Here is a 21,729-nt window from a genome sequence, read left to right as displayed (position 1 = left end):
TTCTAGTCCTCCCGGTTTTGACCCTTGCCTGTTTCTGGACTCTGTACCTGCCTGCGTTGACCACGAGCTTGTCTGCCACTCTGTACCACCTGTACTCTGATCTGGTTTTGACCTTTTGCCTGTCCATGACCATTCTCTTGCCTACCTCTTTGGATTATTAAACATTGTAAGACTCCAACCATCTGCTTCCTGTGTCTGCATCTGAGTCTCGCCTTGTGCCTTGATAATTAGAGCTATTTGCTTTGAATTACCATATGGCACAACATGACAAAATCATAATTTTTCATATTTGTGTTTCAGGTAAACTTTTACATTTAAGCCTGATAGTAGCATAATTATGGATTTATTTCATCTCGAGTTTCCCACATCCTGCGAACGACTAAATGCAGCCACCCAACTTGAAAGAATACATGGTATGCGGCTATTTTACATAGCGCTTTACTGTCGAGTAGACACATGTATTGTTCAAATAAAAACTGATTCGTTCTCAACTCAATAGGCATAGGCCAACATGTCAGTGTCCTAATGGGAAAATAATAGGCTAGCCTATAGCAGGGGTTAAAATCATAGATCCTGATACAGAAAGGGCTAGGCCTTCATTGTATCCCTGCGACAGAACTTTGTTTTTGTAAAGACCTAAAAATCTAATCTTGCAGCATAGCATGACAGGATAACATAATGCATATAGGCTGAACTGTGGAATAGCCTTTACAGATGACAAAAAACAAGCAAGACATGTCCACGGATACCAGCGCCGCCCAACTGGACCAGGTAAACACTTTTTTTTTTTTCTCACGCTTCAAGTATAAAAACTCTGAGCTGCTGAGGAGAGCCCTTTAGGACAACAAGAGCTGTGCTTACGGTCTCCACGGAAGATGTACTTAAGTCATTCAAACATGTTACCACTCGCAAGGCTGCCGGCCACGCCCTTATAGCATGTGCAGACCAGCTAGCTGTTGTGTTTTATGACATTTTCAATCTCTCTCTCTAGCTCAGGTTGTTATCCCCACCTGCTTCAAGATGTCCACTATCATCAACGTGCCCAAGTAAAGGAAAGTAACTAAACTGAATGACTTCCAACTGGCGCAGCATTAAATCTCAGTGTAAGAGGCGTCACTACAGTCCCTGGTTCGAATCCAGACTGCATCACATCTGGCTGTGAATGGGAGTCCCATAGGGTGGAGTACAATTAGCCCGGGGTTGGCCGTCATTGTAAATAAGAATTTGTTCTTAACTGACTTGCCAAGTTAAATAAAAGTTACATTAAAAAAATAAAAAATAACCTGTAGCACTCATTTCCATCATCATGAAGTGCTTTAAGAGGTTAGTCAATGACCACATCAACTCCTCCCTCCCCAACACACTCAATCTTTTCCAATTTGCCTACCACCCCAACAGATTCTCAGACGATGCAATCTCCATTACACTGCCCTCACATACCTGGACAAAAGGAATGCATATGTGAGGATGTTCATCGATTACAGCTTGGCCTTTAATAGCATAGTGCCCTCTAAGCTCACCGGCCCTGGAACTGAACTCCTCCCTATGCAACTGGATCCTGGACTTAATGATGGCCCAGGTGGTGAAGGTATGCAAAATATTCCCTTCTCAACATGGGGGCCCCACAAGGGTGCATCCTCATTCCCCTCCTGTACTCCCTGTGTACCACAACTGCGTGGCCTCACACAGGTCTAACTCCAAGTTTGCTGACGACACGACAGTAGTAGGCCTGATTACCAACAATTACGAGAGGACGAGGAGGAAGGCAATCTGACGGCGTGGTGCAAGATAAACAACCTCTCCAGCAACATCCGCAAAATAAAGGATCTGATTAATTACTTCAGGAGAAACCAGGCTGGGCATGCCCCCATCCTCATCAACAGGGCCGCTGTGGAGATGGTCAAAAACGTAATGTTCCTCAGCGTACACATCTCTGAGGAGCTGAAATGGTCAAACCACACGGACAGGAGGAGGTTGAAGAAATTTGGCCTGTCCTTGAGGGCCCTCACCGTGTTCTACAGGAGCACCATGGAGAGCATACTGTCGGGCTGCATCACAGCCTGGTACAGAAACTCCACCACAATTGGGTGCTCACTGTCTGCCCTCCAGGAAAACAACTTTCATCACTCAGATGTGGGCAATATAGGAGTATCATGGCAAAACCTGAAAGACTGGCCAATAGCTTCTACCCCCAGACCATCAGGCTGCTGACTAGCCACCACTAGTCAGCTACATACTCCCACCCCTCCCCTCTCCCACATTGCCAGTCCCCCATGAACATCCCCCCTCCCCCAACCTCAATGGACAATTACCCTGCCCCCTCCAAATGGACATTTTATAATTACCCCCCCCCCCCCCCCCCCCCCCCCACACACACACACACACATTTCCCCTGTCCTTTTGTTATTATTTGTATTGTTTCATTCCTCCCTTTGACTGTTGGAGCTGAAAGTAGACAGAACTCTACCCTGGATGCACATCTCCAACCCTGTGCATATCACTAGTAAACGCTCTAAATCTCTTAATCTAATTTAGGATAGCCAAAATCAGCTATTTCATATAATGTAAAAGGCAGTTAATTTGATATTTTGTTTTATTTTTTCAAAACTATGTTGCACCAAAGACTGAAGCATGAAACAATTTAATAACTGAGTAACAGCAAGTAACCACGCATTAATGGGCAAACTGCATCTCTCATTCAAGTGGTTAGCCCCACCTAGATCTTGAATTTGCGTTTACTTTTAAACTGCAGGAAAATGTGGCTTCTTTTGGCGCGTTTTAATTCCCGCCACGGCTAGTCTAGCCGGTTACACGTTATTCTTTATTTTTATTATATTTTTGACGTGCGTTTGTATAGTCTATAATGGTTACCATTGGTGGAGACTGCGTGGTGGGCGGAGAACAGAATGACGATAGACCTTGTGGTGGCTACTCCCATTTACTATGGATATATATTTGTCCTTCCCTGCCCTTCCTCAAATTCAAAGAGCCGGTGTCCTAGCAAAACGTGAGGTGCTGTTTTTCTTTTAGAATTTGGTTTACTGTTTACAAGTAATTGTACAGTATATCAATAGTCATATTGTATCATTGGGCTACTCGATATTTCAACTCACTGGATACGAAGGCGTTTACGTTTAAGGACCAAATAACGAGTCTTCGCAAGATCCGGATGAGACGAGGATTGGTGCCGTTTTTTGTTCCTACAGCAACGTGGGTCACGCGCCAGATATAGTTGAACTGGATCCCAGATCGGAATATTTGTAGAATAAATCGTCAATTTCGTGGATTACAGGAATGCTGCTGTCTAAATTAAACTCATTCGCTCACATCTCCACCGTTGATATGCCGGCGAAAATCCAGCTTCAAGTTCACCAAGGTTAGATGACGCTTGTCTTGTAAATGGAGGTTCGCTATTAGCTAACGAGTAACATTAATGCTACCTTGCTACTAGGCTACCAATACTGTATTTTCCATTTGACCTAATCTACAGTAACCGTTTCCCTTTCGGGTATTTAAATGTATTTGTATTCACACATGTAACATTACACTAACTATGTGGAAGAGTTGTATTAATCGTATGTTCTTGTATATTTACAGGGAAAGAGAGGGAGCCTTTCGAGAAGCTTTACCAGGTTGGCTCTGTGCTGGGAAGTGGCGGTTTTGGGACGGTGTATTCTGGCACAAGAATTTCAGATGGCGCACTGGTTAGTATTTCTTACATTTTATTGTCAACCGTCGCATTCTTTAAATATATATTTTAAATACAAGTTGGCTAATCAATTCATATCTTTGCATATTTTCTCTTCTCTAATATCAGGTTTAATTGATCTGATCCTTTTTTTTCCACACGCAGGTTGCTGTCAAACATGTGGCTAAGGATCGGGTCTCGGAGTGGGGAGAGCTGGTAAGGATGCTTTTGGTTGTGCATTTTAGTTTGAATACATGTATAGTATGTTGTTGTCCAGGGGACTGTGGATCTGGCTCCATTCGTTCGTCACAAGCGATATCTCAAGACCGCACTGGCACGATTTTAATGAAACGGACGAATGATGCATATTGCCATAGAGATCTGGCATCATACAAAATTAAACTGTGACCCAAGGCGGGAGCTATAGTAATTAACAGAAATGCTGGTCACATGCCATATCACAATTGGCCCGGGGGGAGCTGCATCATTCGTGGGGGACGACATGTTTATTATTGCCTTAACCACTATTCACTGCAGAAATTAACCAGATTTCAATTTTATTTTCAGCCAAATGGCTCTCGTGTCCCCATGGAGATTCTACTCATGAAGAAAGTTGGGAATGGAGCTCGGGGCGTGATAAAGATGCTGGACTGGTACGAGCGACTTGACAGCTTTATTATTGTCATGGAACGGCCGGAGAAGGTCAAGGACCTTTTTGATTTCATCACTGAGAAAGGTGCTTTACCAGAGGAGCTGGCAAAGAACTTTTTCTGTCAGGTTCTTGAAGCCGTTCGACACTGCCACAACTGTGGGGTTGTACACAGGGACATCAAAGATGAAAACATCCTCATTGATCTTCAGACGGGCGAAATGAAGCTTATTGACTTCGGATCCGGGGCATTGCTCAAAGACACTGTTTACACTGACTTCGATGGTAAGCATCCTCGTTGATATACTGTAATCATAGTCTGTTTTAGTGGTTAGCTGGATGTGTTGATTTTGGCGCCACCCTGTGGAGGGAAAGTGCATTTTTACAACTCAAAGTTTATAAACATTGTCACATGTCAGGCTCTCCTCCCACACATTCACTCTCACACACCCTACTGTCACGCTCACTGGCGCTTGACCTCAATAGAAGGCACGCAGTGATTACTTATTAATGTTTAATCCATATAATCAGATTTATTAAATCAGTCCTTAATGTTTATTTTTTGTGTCCATTTTTGAAAGTTTTCTGTGCTAGTATTTCTTCATATGAATTGAGCACATCTTTGAATTGAACCATTATTGTTATTTCTCTATCAAAAGGCACTAGAGTGTACAGTCCACCTGAATGGATCAAATACCATCGGTACCATGGGCGGTCAGCAACGGTTTGGTCTTTGGGTGTCCTGCTGTATGACATGGTGTGTGGAGATATCCCCTTCGAGCAGGACGAGGAGATTGTACAAGGCCAGGTGCTCTTCAGACGAAGAATCTCCACAGGTGAGCCCCAATAACTGGAACAAAACATCCTAAAACCTAATATGCTACACCAGTGAAATATATTGCTCATATATTAGTCATTGGGTGACCAGTCAAAGCACTGACTAACCATTATCCCCATTCTTCTTCCAGAGTGCCAGCAGTTGATCAAGTTGTGCCTGTCCCTGAGGCCTGCTGAGAGGCCATCGTTTGAGGACATCATCAATCACCCATGGATGCAGAGCACAGTGTCCTCAGCAGAGCAGAGCACAGAGATCAGACTGCACAGCATCAGTCATGAGCCTACTGCGTTCACCACGGTGGTGGCCCAATGACTGTCACTGCACTGACCGAGACTAGTAGAACACAGAGAACTGACGTGGCTGTACACCAAAGACAATATGGACTATACAGAAGGAAGTTACATTTGTATTTACATATCTCCCTCTTTCTCTTGTGGCCAGACCCCACCTGTTCACTCTCCTTTTGGACTTCATGAAAACGTAACATCCTTAATGGCTACTTAATTGGACACTGTAATATCAAAAGCTATTCTCACCCCTACGAAGGACTTGCTCTGTAATATTGGCTGTGGTGTGAGAGTATGTACACCAGAAAGGACGAAGTCCATCCCTATTCATGTGATTTGTTCTGCTGAAGGCATGAACAAGTGGACAGTCTTTGTTACATAACTAGCTAGCTACCAACCAGCCATTGTACTCTGCCCCGCCTCACTGATGAGTGGGTGTCACAGGAAGCGAAGAGGAGCAAATTGAAGTGCCTTTGGTGTGTCAGATTGTTGGGGACCCTGGAAATACTTGAATTTCATGAAGCCAACATATCACTTTTTTCTTTTCTTTTTTTTACTTTACAGGGTTTTATTTCCTGCTTTCGTCTTATAGGACTAGATCAGTAAAGCCTTTGCCATTTTCCAATACCGACAGCAGCCAGAGAACCTCCTATAGTACACACAAACCTGTGCAAACAAAAACCGGAAGACTTACCTCACTTTCCTGCATCCACCTCCGAGCTTTTAACGCCTGTCTACACACAACTACCACTCACCCAGACGTGAATGCACACAGTAATGCAAAGCGCCACACTAAAATACTAAATGCTTTTTTGTTCGAGTAAACATGTCTGTATCTTTCACCTCACAGGCTAGGAATAAGGCTATTGTGAATAATATTTGTGTGATTTTTCTCACTCGAGCTGTGTGGAATTATTTATTTATTTATAGAGAATTTCGGCTGTATATTTCATTCCACAGTTGTTGAAGGGCCCACAGATTATTTAAATGTATTTTGACCATATTTATGGCTTGAAATCTTCTGAGCAGATGTTTGTGTATGTATATATATATATATATATATATATATATATATATATATATATATATATATATATATATATATATATATATATATATATATATATATATATATATATATATATATATATATATATATATATATGTTTGTGTGTGTAAATAACCTTCAAAGCACTTCCATTTTAATGTATGTTGAAAGTCTACTGATGGTAACTGTTATTTGTCTGCTGTTGATTTGGATGAATTGACAATGTTCTGAGTAAGTAAGTATGTGTCATACATCAACATTGTTTTCACCTCTTGTTGCACGATTGCAGCTTTGTTTTGTTTTCATCCAAATTAGAATTGTAAATTAAATGAACTATTTTTATACGATTTCAATAAATATTTTTTTAACCTTGACTTTTGGCCCACTTGTTTTACTTCAGGAGCCTGGTATTTCAACTACAAACACAAGTGAAAAAATAGCTTAAAACCGAATCCTATTTCAGGTGTGAATTAGATTGACCTGAATGAATAACAAGAGAAGTTGCCACCACTGCTCCACACCTGCTCAGAGTTCACATAGCTCAACTCTTTCGTGTGTAAGAAGTGGGGTGTAGACCATTACCATATGTCAAAAGTTGACAAGGACAAAAGCTGATGAACATACGCACATCCAGGTACTTTCTGGAGTTGTAGGTGAACCACACCTGTCATATATTTATATAGTCTAAAAGTTCATTTCTGGAATTTCTTTAATGTGTTTTAGTCAATCAGTTGTGTTGTGACAAGGTAGGGGTGGTATACAGAAGATAGCCCTATTTGGTCTATATTACCAAGTCTATATTATGGCAATAACAGCTAAAATAAGCAAATAGTCCTGTAAGACATGAAGGTCAGTCAATACGGAAAATGTAAAGAACTTTGAAAGTTCCTTCAAGTGCAGTCGCAAAAACCATCAAGCGCTATGATTAACCTGGCTCTCATGAGGACCGCCACAGGAATGGAAGACCCAGAGTTACCTCTTCTGTAGAGTTCATTAGAGTTACCAGCCTCAGAAACGACAGCCCAAATAAACTCTTCACAGATTTCAAGTAACAGACACATCTCAACAACTGCATTATGTAGCATGTAATTGCATTATGTAGTAATCTATGTGTAGATTATGTCTATCCTGTTTGTGTGTTTATGTAATTCTGTGTGATTATTTAGTTAGTAAATAAATAAACCAATTTGTGTATCGCTGATTCATCATGGAGACTAGGGTTTATGCAGATTTATAGGATCATGCGACATTCAGAATGAGACTGATATGTGGTAAAAATACATTAATAAGTGACTTATCTATAGATATGAATATACCTTACAAGAGTTTAATTCGGGAGATAGTAACTCGTTAAATAAGTTTTCCCATGGTGCTCCAGATTACTACTTAATTAATTGTTGTATGATTAATTTAATTGCATAATAATTGAACGTGGTATGTAATTGTTTTATAGAATAACAGTCAAACACATTAATGATAGTCAAGGCACGACACCATCCCATATGGTTTGGGCTTGGTGGGACTATTAATGACCCAACACACCTCCAGGCTGTGTAATGGCTATTTGACCAAGAAGGAGAGTGATGGAGAGCTGCATCAGATGGCATCGCCTCCACAATCCCCCGACCTCAACCAAATTGAGATGGTTTGGGATGAGTCGGACCGCAGAGTGAAGGAAAAGCAGCCAACAAGTGCTCATCATATGTGGGAACTCCTTCAAGACTGTTGGAAAAGCATTCCAGGTGAAGCTGGTTGAGAGAATGCCAAGAGTGTGCAAAACTGTCATCAAGTCAAAGGTGGCTATTTGAAGAACCTCAAATATGAAATATATGTTTAACACTTTTTTGGTTACTACATGATTCCATGTGTTATTTCATAGTTTTGATGTCTTCACTATTATTCTACAATGTAGAAATTTGTAAAAATAAAGAAAAACCATTGAATGAGTAGGTGTTCTAAAACTTTTGACCGGTAGTGTATATTACAGTAAATATTGATCACATTTCATGTGTATGATCATATATTTTGATACATTGAATGTTAATATTGTGAACCTATGTTATATATTTTTACCTCCTGTTTCAGGAAGTGATGTCACTGAGTACCGCCCCTATATATAGGACCTTTCACCCCCACCTGGGATATGGATGTCTGATAAAGACCTAAGGGTCGAAACGTTGTTAGAAATAAAATCAAACGGGAGCATGAGCAGCAGTGTGCAAAGTTGACAAGGAGACATGGTCCAGATTTCATTAGTCTCTTTATAAGTCAAGCTAAAAAACTTTGATTTATGTTCTTAAGGGTTTATCTAGAAAGCAGGTTACGTTTAATAAAAGGCGATTATACCGCGGGGGTCCTGGCCTCAGTCTGCAAATCTGTTATCACAACTTTACAAACATCATCTCAGAAGGCAGAGTAGATGCATCTACGAAGGTCTAGTAGTCCATATCTGTAGCGTTCGCATTTTGTATTTCAGTAGAGACAACATAGAGGTAGACAATTTTGTCACAAATTTTGGTGGTTTGTTTAGTAAGTATTCAAATACACCTACGTAGCCAGGCATGTCCTCATCTTAATTCCTTGAGCAGAGATGGCCCAGCATGTGGTCCTCTGCCCTGCCCCTTTTCCAGACCCCAGCTTTGCCGACCTGGCCCCTCCTCTCTCCCCACCCGCCATGGGGGTCACGCTCCCCAAGCCTCTGTAATCCTCTGCCTATCCTTGCTCACTATACCTTATTGGCTTATGCATGCTTCAGTATATGTCCAAAGCCCAGCTAGAGGACCTGTATGACCATGTGGGCTGGGTATTACTGTAAACGAACACTGTATTGTGGTTTTTAAGCCATTGCACTTTGGTTTATCTCACTGACATATTTCTCAACACTTGTCTAACCCTCTATCTGTATGCATCCTCTACCTGGAAAACATTTGCCTGTAGTAGAGATATCATCAAAACCACAGAACATTTCCTTTAGATGGCATAATTATATAAGTTCTGAGAATCTGAGGGTGTACTACAATTGACATGTGGGTGGCTGCTTTGAATATTAACATCATACAGCAAGGCAATGTATTTTTAACTCCAACAAAGTCTATAATGTAAAATATGATACACAAACATGGAAACATGGAATCTCTGCCATGAAACCTTTCATCTTGCCACCATTTGAGTTTTTCCCCATAAAGTGCTGCTGTCTGCCTTGTGATGGGACTGATAGAACTCAGTCAATGAAGGAGCCTACTCATTCCCTGAACTGAGGAAGGGAAAATCATGCAAACCTGTTTTACAATGAGAGTCAAATAAGGGTGTTGTATTTGCATGGATGGAGAATCGATGACTCATTCACTCCTCACCTATGGAGCTCCTTTGAATGGGGAAAATATGCATTTTGGATTGAGTCATCACAATAGCAGGACAAAGCCAATCTATAGTGAGGGACTGTTTGAGAATAAAAATAACCCTATTTTCTCTCAGGTTGATTATTTCTGTAAGTATATACTGTGCAATGTAAACTTTTCCAAAATATGTTAACAAAATTATCATTGTACCATATTCATACATACAGTGCATTTAGAAAGTATTCAGACCCCTTGACTTTTCCACATTGTGTTACAGCCTTTTTTCTAAAATGGATTAAATCGATTTTGTTTCTTCAATCTACACACAATACCTCATAATGTACAGCTATTTTCAGGTCTCTCCAGAGATGTTCGATCGGGTTCAAGTCCGGACTCTGGTTGGGCCACTCAAGGACATTCAGAGACTTGTCCCGAAGCCACTCCTGCATTGTCTTGGCTGTGTGCTTAGGGTCGTTGTCCTGTTGGAAGGTGAACCTCCGCCCCAGTCTGAGGTACTGAATGCTCTGGAGCAGGTTTTCATCAAGGATCTCTCTGTACTTTGCTCTGTTCATCTTTCCCTCAATTCTGACTAGTCTCCCAGTCTCTGCCGGGGAAACACATCACCACAGAATGATGCTGTCACCACCATGCTTTACCGTAGGGATGGTGCCAGGTTTCCTCCAGACGAGACACTTGGCATTCAGGCCAAAGAGTTCAATATTGGTTTCACCAGACCAGAAAATCTTGTTTTTCATGGTCTGAGAGTCTTTAGGTGCCTTTTGGTAAACTCCAAGCGAGCTGTCATGTACCTTTTACTGAGGAGTCGCTTCCATCTGGCCACTCTACCATAAAGGCCTGATTGGTGAAGGGCTGCAGAAATGGTTGTCCTTCTGGAAGGTTCTCACATCTCCAAGGAGGAACTCTGGAGCTCTGTCAGAGTGACCATGGGGTTCTTGGTCACCTCCCTCTCCAAGGCCCTTCTACCGTAATTGCTAAGTTTGGCAAGGCGACCAGCTCTAGGAAGAGTCTTGGTGGTTCCAAACTTCTTCCATTTAAGAACGATGGAACCCACTGTGTTCTTGGGGACCTTCAGTGCTGCAGAAATGTTTTTGGTACACTTCCCCAGATCTGTAGCTCAACAAAATACTGTCTCGGAGCTCTATGGACAATTCTTTCGACCTCACGGCTTGGTTTTTGCTATGACATGCACTGTCAACTGTGGAACCTTATATAGTCAGGTGTGTGCCTTTCCAAATCATGTCCAATCAATTGAATTTACCACTGGTGGACTCTAATCAAGTTGCAGAAGCATCTCAAGGAGGATCCATGGAAACAGGATGCACCTGAGCGCCCGAGTCTCATAGCAGAGGCTCTGAGTACTTACATTTGAAGTCGGAAGTTTACATACACTTAGGTTGCCCAAGGAAGCGAAGGTAAGCTAACTGAATGATTACAGCCCTGTGGCACTAGTGTCGGTAGCCATGAAGTGCTTTGAAAGGCTGGTAATGGCTCACATCAACAGCATCCTCCCGGACACCCTAGACCCACTCTAATTCGCATACCGCTCCAACAGATCCACAGATGACGCAATCTCAATCACACTCCACATTGCCCTTTCTCACCTGGATAAAAGGAACACCTACAGTTGAAGTCAGAAGTTTACATACACTTAGGTTGGAGTCGTTGAAACTAGTTTTTCAACCACTCCACAAATATCTTGTTAACAAACCATAGTTTTGGCAAGTCGGTTAAGGCATCTACTTTGTGCATGACACAAGTAATTTTTCCAACAATTGTTTACAGATTATTTCACTTATAATTCACTGAATCACAATTCCAGTGGGTCAGAAGTTTACATGCACTAAGTTGAATGTGCTTTTAAACAGCAAATGATGTCATGGCTTTAGAAGCTTCTGATAGGCTAATTGACATAATTTGAGTCAACTACCTTCAAACTCAGTGCCTCTTTGCTTGACATCATGGGAAAATCCAATGAAATCAGCCAAGACCTCTGGAAAAATATTGTAGACCTCCACAAGTCTGTTTCATCCTTTGGAGCAATTTCCAAACGCGTGAAGTTACCACATTAATCTGTAAAAACAATAGTATGCAAATACACTGCTCAAAAAAATAAAGGGAACACTAAAAGAACACATCCTAGATCTGAATGAATGAAATATTCTTATTAAATACTTTTTTCTTTACATAGTTGAATGTGCTGAAACAAAATCACACAAAAATTATCAATGGAAAACAAATATATCAACCCATGGAGGTTTTGGAGTCACATTCAAAATTAAAGTGGAAAACCACACTACAGGCTGATCCAACTTTGATGTAATGTCCTTAAAACAAGTCAAAATGAGGCTCAGTAGTGTGTGTGGCCTCCACGTGCCTGTATGACCCCCCCCCCCCCCCCCCCCACAATGCCTGGGCATGCTCCTGATGAGGTGGCGGATGGTCTCCTGAGGGATCTCCTCCCAGACCTGGACTAAAGCATCCTCCAACTCCTAGACAGTCTGTGGTGCAACGTGGCGTTGGTGGATGGAGCGAGACATGATGTCCCAGATGTGCTCAATTGGATTCAGGTCTGGGGAACGGGCGGGCCAGTCCATAGCATCAATGCCTTCCTCTTGCAGGAACTGCTGACACACTCCAGCCACATGAGGTCTAGCATTGTCTTGCATTAGGAGGAACCCAGGGCCAACCGCATGAGCATATGGTCTCACAAGGGGTCTGAGGATCTCATCTCGGTATCTAATGGCAGTCAGGCTACCTCCGGCGAGCACATGGAGGGCTGTGCGGCCCCCCAAAGAAATGCCACCCCACACCATGACTGACCCACCGCCAAACCGGTCATGCTGGAGGATGTTGCAGGCTGCAGAACGTTCTTCACGGCGGCTCCAGACTCTGTCATGTCTGTCACATGTGCTCAGTGTGAACCTGCTTTCATCTGTGAAGAGCACAGGGCGCCAGTGGCGAATTTGCCAATCTTGGTGTTCTCCCGGCAAATGCCAAACGTCCTGCACGGTGTTGGGCTGTAAGCAAAACCCCCACCTGTGGACGTCGGGCCCTCATACCACCCTCGTGGAGTCTGTTTCTGACCGTTTGAGCAGACACATGCACATTTGTGGCCTGCTGGAGGTCATTTTGCAGGGCTCTGGCAAGTGCTCCTCCTGCTCCTCCTTGCACAAAGGCGGAGGTAGCAGTCCTGCTGCTGGGTTGTTGCCCTCCTCCACGTCTCCTGATGTACTGGCCTGTCTCCTGGTAGCGCCTCCATGCTCTGGACACTACGCTGACAGACACAGCAAACCTTCTTGCCACAGCTCACATTGATGTGCCATCCTGAATGAGCTGCACTACCTGAGCCACTTGTGTGGGTTGTAGACTCTGTCTCATGCTACCACTAGAGTGAAAGCGCCGCCAGCATTCAAAAGTGACCAAAACATCAGCCAGGAAGCATAGGAACTGAGAAGTGGTCTGTGGTCACCACCTGCAGAGCCACTCCTTTATTGGGGGTGTCTTGCTAATTGCCTATAATTTCCACCTGTTGTCTATTCCATTTGCACAACAGCATGTGAAATGTATTGTCAATTAGTGTTGCTTCCTAAGTGGACAGTTTGATTTCACAGAAGTGTGATTGACTTGGAGTTACATTGGGTTGTTTAAGTGTTCCCTTTATTTTTTTGAGCAGTGTGTAAACACCATGGGACCACGCAGCCATCATACCGCTAAGGAAGGAGACGCGTTCTGTCTCCTAGAGATGAACGTGCGAAAAGTGCAAATCAATCTTAGAACAACAGCAAAGGACCTTGTGAAGATGCTGGAGGAAACCGGTACAAAATAATCTATATCCACAGCAAAACAAGTCATATATTGACGTAACCTGAAAGGCCACTCAGCAAGGAAGAAGCCAGTGCTCCAAAACCGCCATAAAAAAAGCCAGACTACTGTTTGCAACTGCACATGGGGACAAAGATTGTACTTTTTGGAGAAACGTCCTCTGGTCGGATGAAACAAAAATAGAACTGTTTGGCCATCGTTGTGTTTGGAGAAAAAAGGTGGAAGCTTGCAAGCCGAACAACACCATCCCAACCATGAAGCACAGGGGTGGCAGTATCATGTTGTGGGTGTGCTTTGCTTTGCTGCAGTAGGGACTGGTGCACTTTACAAAAAATATGGCATCATGAGGCAGGAATATGAAGTGGATATATTGAAGCAACATCTCAAGACATCAGTTAGGAAGTTGAAGCTTGGTTTCAAATGGGTCTTCCAAATGGACAATGACCCCAAGCATACTTCCAAAGTTGTGGCAAAATGGCTTAAGGACAACTTTGTAATGGCCACTCAAGGTATTGGAGTGGCCATTGCAAAGCCCTGACCTCAATCCTATAGAAAATGTATGGGCAGAACTGAAAAAGCGTGTGCGAGCACGGAGGTCTACAAACCTGACTCAGTTACACCAGCTCTGTCAGGAGGAATGGGCCAAAATTCACCCAAATTATTGTAGGAAGCTTGTGGAAGGCTACCCAAAACGTTTAACCCAAGATAAAAAAAAATTAAAGGCAATGCTACCAAATAATAATTGAGTGTATGTAAACTTCTGACCCACTGGGAATGTGATGAAAGAAATAAAAGCTGAAATAAATCATTCGCTCTACTATTTTTCTGACATTTCACATTCTTAAAATTAAGTGGGGATCCTAACTCTCCTAAAACAGGGAATGTTTACTAGGATTAAATGTCAGGAATTGTGAAAAACTGAGATTAAATGTATTTGGCAAAGGTATATGTAAACTTCTGACTTCAACTGTATGTAAATAATGTATTTTAGTTTGCTATTTTTTTTTTCTAAAACCTGTTTTGGCTTTGTCATTATGGGGTATTGTGTGTAGGTTGATGAAGAATTCTTAAATCAATTTTAGGATAAGGCAGTAACGTAACGAAATGTCTGAATGAACTGTATGTCATCTGTCACTTATTTTCCCGCTATACTCGACTTGAGTTTGTTGAATCACTGATGTGATCTCCTGTCAAGTTTTGTGTCCCCTCGGGCTTGTGTGGCGGGCGAGATCTTTGTTGGCTATATACTCAGCCTTGTCTCAGGGTGGTAAGTTTGTGTCCTGTTGATATACATTTGGTGGTGTGGGGGCTTTGCTTTGGCCTGCCTGGTTGGTATCTTTGGATGGGGCCACAGTGTTCCCCGACTCCCCCCCCCCCCCCCTTGTCTCAGTCCCCAGTATCTAAGCCGCAATAGTTTATGCCCCGGTGGGCTAGGGTCAGTCTGTCCTCTCTGGTGTATTGGCCAAAGCAAAGCCCCCACACCACCAAATGTATATCAACAGGACACAAACTTACCAAATCTCCTGACCTCTCCTGTCCTACCTGTTGTACTGTGTGATCTTAGGCATGCTCCCTCTAATTCTCTTCTGTCTCCCTCTTCCTCTCTGTCCCCCCCTCCCGGAGGACCTAAGCCCTAGGACCATGCCTCAGGACTACCTGGTCTGACGACTCCTGGCTGTCCCTGTTCCCAGTCCACCTGGTCGTGCTGCTGATACAGGTCTGCTGTTCTGCCTGCGGCTGTGGAACCCTGACCTGTTACACCGGACGCTCTACCTTGTCTCGGACCTGCTGTTTCGACTCGCTCTCTCGCTCTCGGAAAATGCATGAGTTAATAGTGTTGTGTTAACAGTATTGCTCATCTTAAATTATATCTGTAGAACTCTGACCATTGTTTATGGCTGATTATTTGCAGCTACTACAGGAGGTTGGTGGCACCATAATTAAGGAGAATGGGCTCGTGGACATTTTTATTTTATTTTATTTATTTCACCTTTATTTAACCAGGTAGGCAAGTTGAGAACAAGTTCTCATTTACAATTGCGACCTGGCCAAGATAAAGCAAAGCAGTTCGACAGATACAACGACACAGAGTTACACATGGAGTAAAACAAACACACAGTCAATAATACAGTATAAACAAGTCTATATACGATGTGAGCAAATGAGGTGAGAAGGGAGGTAAAGGCAAAAAAAAGGCCATGGTGGCAAAGTAAATACAATATAGCCAGTAAAACACTGGAATGGTAGATTTGCAATGGAAGAATGTGCAAAGTAGAAATAAAAAATAATGGGGTGCAAAGGAGCAAAATAAATAAATTAATTAAAATACAGTAGGGAAAGAGGTAGTTGTTTGGGCTAAATTATAGGTGGGCTATGTACAGGTGCAGTAATCTGTGAGCTGCTCTGATATTTTGTGCTTAAAGCTAGTGAGGGAGATAAGTGTTTCCAGTTTCAGAGATTTTTGTAGTTCGTTCCAGTCATTGGCAGCAGAGAACTGGAAGGAGAGGAGGCCAAATAAAGAATTGGTTTTGGGGGTGACTAGAGAGATATACATGCTGGAGCGTGTGCTACAGGTGGGAGATGCTATGGTGACCAGCGAGCTGAGATAAGGGGGGACTTTACCTAGCAGGGTCTTGTAGATGACATGGAGCCAGTGGGTTTGGCGACGAGTATGAAGCGAGGGCCAGCCAACGAGAGCGTACAGGTCGCAATGGTGGGTAGTATATGGGGCTTTGGTGACAAAACGGATTGCACTGTGATAGACTGCATCCAATTTGTTGAGTAGGGTATTGGAGGCTATTTTGTAAATGACATCGCCAAAGTCGAGGATTGGTAGGATGGTCAGTTTTTACAAGGGTATGTTTGGCAGCATGAGTGAAGGATGCTTTGTTGCGAAATAGGAAGCCAATTCTAGATTTCACTTTGGATTGGAGATGTTTGATATGGGTCTGGAAGGAGAGTTTACAGTCTAACCAGACACCTAAGTATTTGTAGTTGTCCACGTATTCTAAGTCAGAGCCGTCCAGAGTAGTGATGTTGGACAGACGGGTAGGTGCAGGTAGAGATCGGTTGAAGAGCATGCATTTAGTTTTACTTGTATTTAAGAGCAATTGGAGGCCACGGAAGGAGAGTTGTATGGCATTGAAGCTTGCCTGGAGGGTTGTTAACACAGTGTTATAAGAAGGGCCAGAAGTATACAGAAATGGCTGGAGCGGAATTGGTGGAATGGTATCAAATACATCCATTCCATTCACTCGTTTCCAGCCATTATTATGAGCCGTCCTCCTCTCAGCAGCCTCCACTGCCTTCTACATGCTCATTCCTGTATACCACTCCCTGCAAAACAGTTATTGGGAAACAGAGAGAAACTCCAGCTGTTGGAGGAACTCCCGCCTCCCAAATCTTTCTCAAGAACTTCTTCTGAAGAACTCAAGAAACACGCATATATACCATATTTCCAAACACAGGCAACAATCCAAAATTGCTAGTCATAATATGGCCTGACGAGTCCTGGCTGTCGATTGTTTTGGACATCATACACAACATGAACACAGGAACACCCCTGTATAATTAGCTGCTTAACATTTACTTTAAGAGATGTGCTTTCACAAGGTATGTTTTGTATGCTGCCCAAAACATTTGTTTTTCACTCACAGACACACACAGACACACAAACACGCACACGCACACGCACACACACACACACACACACACACACACACACACACACACACACACACACACACACACACACAGGGAGTGGAAGTCATTCCGTTGGAGCACAGTGCTCTGTAAGGTCAGTGTGATCCGTCTCTTCCTGTATAGCAGGGTGTTATACTAGTCAGTGATCCTGGTCCTCATCACTGCCTGCGTGTGTGGCCTGGATCTCAAATACCCTCTGCAAAGCGTCTGCTCTTAAAAAAAAACATTCAAAACTGTTTCCCACCATAAGTGTATCAAATGCTGCAATTTTTATTTGGCGCACATCTCATGCTTTACTCTCCTCTGTGAACGGTAGATATAATCAACTGCACCGCAGAGTTTCTAGCTGCACTTGTTCAAGGCATGGCAGTTGTTCTCACATTTTTGTGAATGAGTCAGACAGACTAATTAGAGAGGGCGGACAGCTATCCCAGCTATCCACCCCAGCACTTTCACATCTGTGACGGATCCAACGGTTGGCCAGCCAGCCACCCTCCTACTGCAACAAGCCAGTACATGGGAGAGCTGCCTGAGAGGAAGGCTGGCTATAGTGTGGGAGATGACTAAGTCAATGTTTGCCTACAGCATGCCTCAGAGGTTTCCAAGGCAGGAATGAAACGTCTCAGGGTGACCCTGACTCCTTGGGGCTGGCGCTACCTGCAGTGTCCCTATCTCCGCCTGTGGGGAGTGCTGCATTCCTGCTGCCTGACTCACAGCTCCACACATTGTGTTGGCCAGATTGGCTATTAAGGGAAAGGTCAGCTTTCTCTCTCAAGCAAACAGGCAAACAGGATGACATGGAGCGCAGGGCAGAGGGGAGGGCGTGGTGACTAGACCACAAGCAGATTCCTGTCACTCCCCTTCTGAGGCAGAGGGAGGGAGACACACATCAATAGTCTGAATGGCAACTGTCAGCATGAGCCTGTTGACTCAACCCTTGGACTCATCCATTTGTAAATAACATTGTTTATATACAAGAGGAGATGTTATTGACGGGTTGTCTTGTCTTTTAGATCTTTGTTTACGTACAATTATGTACAAAATGTTCTCGCTTTAGCGGAGACCACGTTCACGGTAAAGGCTGCATATGCCGGCTCAATCAGAAATGACCTTTACATTTCTATTGTGCAGTCTGTAACACTTCAGCAATATAGATTGAATAGAGTCCTGAGAGAGTTTTCAGAGTTTTGAATGACAGTGAACTCCTAAGCTGTATGAACATGACATTTAGAACGGCTTTCGGTGGCATGCTGGACACATCAGCAAAACACCATATTCAACCCTAGAATAGTCTTTGTTGGAAGGAAGGCCTGCTGGGGCTGGATTCAATCCGTATCGTGGAAGATCCGCATTAAAACATATAGGTCATTTCATATTGAGCCGACATACGCAGCATTTACTGTGAACCCAGTCTTTGCCCCACATGGGAACATTGCCTTTAAATGTGTATCGAGCCATAACGTGGATCTTCCGCCATAGTTCTGCAATACGAATTTAATCCAGCCACTACTACACACAGAAACAAATATGGATATCAAATCCAACTTTACTGTGCTACAATCAGAGGAGACCAGTGGGAGGAGCTATATGAGGACTTATTGTAATGGCTGGAATGGAATCAATGGAATGGTATTAACCACATCAAAACACATGAACACAATGTGTTTGACTCCATTCTATTGATCCCATTCCAGCCATTACAATGAGCCTGTACTCCTGTAGCTCCTCCTACCAGCTTCCTCTGGCTACAATTGTTTATGGCATTCTACCTCACTATTCTCTCTTCCTCTCTCTCTGTTGAAATATTTGTCATAGTCATCCCCATAACCACCCCCATGCATTCCCATCAACCCCTCCCACGAATTTCCCGTAAACTAGTGCATCACTCACTTCCTCATTCCTGTGAGAGTAGTTGCGGAGATGCTGATGTGTCAATACTTGCTTCTGCTTGTTGTTTTCCATTTGTGGTTTTCACAGTCAAGCTAACATGTACTTTGTCATACAATTACATGGCTATGTATGATAAGTACCATGTATGCAAAGTCTTACAAGGAATGTGCCTCTGTAACTGAATTCTTAGGCTTTTTGAGAGTTTCATTCAAGTCTTTTATTACTCATTAAGATAGTGGAAGAGGAAGTTGGGGTTCGGAAAGTTCCAATTTACAATAATGAAGAACTTAAAAGTTGACAACAGGAATTGAACCTTGACTCGTGTGGCTGTAACACATTTGTTCCTCTGAGGCTACAGCCTACCTCCAGAAAACATTCAGGTCAATGGTAGTGTGATGGGCCGGATGGGTTCCTGTCTGTCTTCTGCCTGCATGTCTTTTCTCCTTTCAGCCAGCCGCTCCAGTCGTTAGGACAGGATGTTATCACACTGGGATGACTGAGAAAAAGGAGTGAAGCACGCTGGCACAGACCTTTGTCTCCAGGGGATGCAACCATATTATCTGCACTTAACAGATCTACCCTAAAGGTCCTCTGCCAAATCACTGGCATGAACACGTGGACAAGGAAATGTGCTAGTGTCAGGGGGAAAACACACAATAAAGGGAGATAACGTAGTAACAGCGCTTTGAAGCTAAAGAAAAAGAGACATCCACATCCCTTGGTGTTCTAGTTGCTCTGTTGTCTGTACTGGACTTTACACCCATGACAGAGCCCTGTGTGTAGACTGTGGGGGAGGTTCCCCGAAGTGTTCTTTATTGACATGCTGACAACTGGCATTACTGACAAGACTGGTGGCCTTTCTTCAAAAATGAAACAACATATTAGGAAACACTAACATTCCCAATATGCATTTGTTTTCAGGAAAGGGAGTAAACTGGGCATATCGGTAAATGCAAACGGCTGATTCTGATTCAGCCCATTGCAACACATCATCCTAAACTCCACTCCAATTTTAATGTGTGTAACGTGTATGCTCCTCTCAAACTTCTCCCAAACTCTTGACAGAACTTTTTTCTATTTAAAAATTTAATTAAATCCACAGTAACACATTGTCAATTGTCGGCTACTTTTCACTCACGATTCTGACTGTCTGTATAGTTCCCTCTATTCTGTAGTGTAACCAAGTGTAGTGACCACTCTATCCTACGGCTGTAGGAGGAGTGTTTCTGAGGGCAGCTGCTCTGCCTCCATCTGGTCTTCCCTCAGGTTGGGAAGCTGCTTGGGATGCCCATGAACGGCAGCCACTGGACTGGGATGAGGAGCATGGTGGAGGAGCTTGGACGGAGGGGACACAGGGTGGTGGTGGTGATTTCAGGGGTAGCAGCAGGGGGCCTTCGCAGCACTACATCACCCTGACCTCCCTGTGTGGCATTACTACCAAACCCTGACAGTGCTTAGGGACTACATCCAGCATGCCTGTAACAAACCTCCTATATAACAAGAAGCTGATGCAAACTGATCCCTTTTAGCCTGTTGGTGTCATCGTTGGAGACTCTCTCTTCATCCATAACTTCCCCCTGTGTGGTGTAGAGTTTGAGGCCAGCCAGTGCCCATTCCCTGCCTCCTATGTCCCCTTACACTACACAGACCACATGACCTTGAGACAGAGGAGTGTCAACTTCCTGTTGGCCCTGCTTGAGCCCGTCTTGCAGATAGATACCTGTACTCAGGAGTCAATGCCATCGCCTCAGATGTCCTACAGAGGGAGATGACTATTCCACAGCTGATGAGCAAGACATCGATTTGGTTCATGCACTTTGATTTCTCCCCGCCAGCTGAGAAAGCTCAACAGTTCTTTGATGTCTTCCGGCAGGTTCTTCAACGAGTTGTGTGGAGATACATTGGAGCTGTGCCTGAAAATCCTCCAGAGAATGTCAAGGTGATGAGCTGGCTCCCACAGAACGATCTATTGGGCCATCCCACCGTCAAGGCCTTCATCACACATGGAGGGATCCACATGGGATCCACGAGGGGATCTGCAACGGTGTGCCCATGGTGATGATGCCCTTTTTTGGTGACCAGTGTGGCAACGTGCAGCGCATGGCAGCACAAGGCATGGGAAAAGCCCTCAGTATTAATGATGTGACCTCAGACAAAATTCTGAAGGCCCTTAATAAGATAATCAATGACAAAACATACAAGGAGTAGATTAGGAAGCTTTGGGCCGTGCATAAGAACTGTCGTGTTAATCCCTTTCACCTGGCGATCTTCTGGACTGAGTTTATTAAGAGGCACAAAGGAGCAGGTCATGTGAGGGCAGCTGGATTCAGTACCCCTGCCTGGATCTCTTCACCCTGCTCATCATCTTAGTTATAACTGTTGTCATGGCAACTGTGTTTCCACCACTGCTGCTTTAAGAGGAATCAGTAAATGCACTGTAGCCTAG

General features: G+C 43.6%; 1 protein-coding gene and 1 pseudogene across 1 annotated transcript; both read left to right on the top strand.

Annotated features, from left to right (window-relative positions):
• Positions 1-1,897: 1,897 nt before the first annotated feature.
• Positions 1,898-6,884, top strand: LOC110532299 (serine/threonine-protein kinase pim-1). Its single transcript, XM_021616064.3, has 6 exons — positions 1,898-3,376; positions 3,598-3,704; positions 3,854-3,904; positions 4,256-4,622; positions 4,997-5,173; positions 5,306-6,884. Exons 1-6 carry the CDS (start codon positions 3,295-3,297, stop codon positions 5,485-5,487), a joined length of 966 nt encoding a protein of 321 aa, XP_021471739.1. The 5' UTR covers positions 1,898-3,294; the 3' UTR covers positions 5,488-6,884.
• Positions 6,885-9,100: 2,216 nt separating this feature from the next.
• Positions 9,101-21,700, top strand: LOC110531196 (UDP-glucuronosyltransferase 1A1 pseudogene; annotated as a pseudogene).
• The last annotated feature ends 29 nt before the right edge of the window (positions 21,701-21,729 follow it).

Source organism: Oncorhynchus mykiss, chromosome 9 (genome assembly GCF_057628025.1).
Source record: "Oncorhynchus mykiss isolate SJ-2025 chromosome 9, ASM5762802v1, whole genome shotgun sequence".
Taxonomy (NCBI): Eukaryota; Metazoa; Chordata; class Actinopteri; order Salmoniformes; family Salmonidae; genus Oncorhynchus; species Oncorhynchus mykiss.
The sequence above is the reverse complement of the archived record's forward strand: the minus strand, read 5'-3'. Positions and strand labels throughout refer to the sequence as shown.

Bases quoted from the DNA above. Each gene is read 5' to 3' on its own strand.
- LOC110532299 (XM_021616064.3), top strand. From the start codon at position 3,295: ATGCTGCTGTCTAAATTAAACTCATTCGCTCACATCTCCACCGTTGAT. The intron at 3,377-3,597 runs GTTAGATGACGC...GTATATTTACAG, and splicing joins CCAGCTTCAAGTTCACCAAG to GGAAAGAGAGGGAGCCTTTC. The intron at 3,705-3,853 runs GTTAGTATTTCT...TTCCACACGCAG, and splicing joins GAATTTCAGATGGCGCACTG to GTTGCTGTCAAACATGTGGC.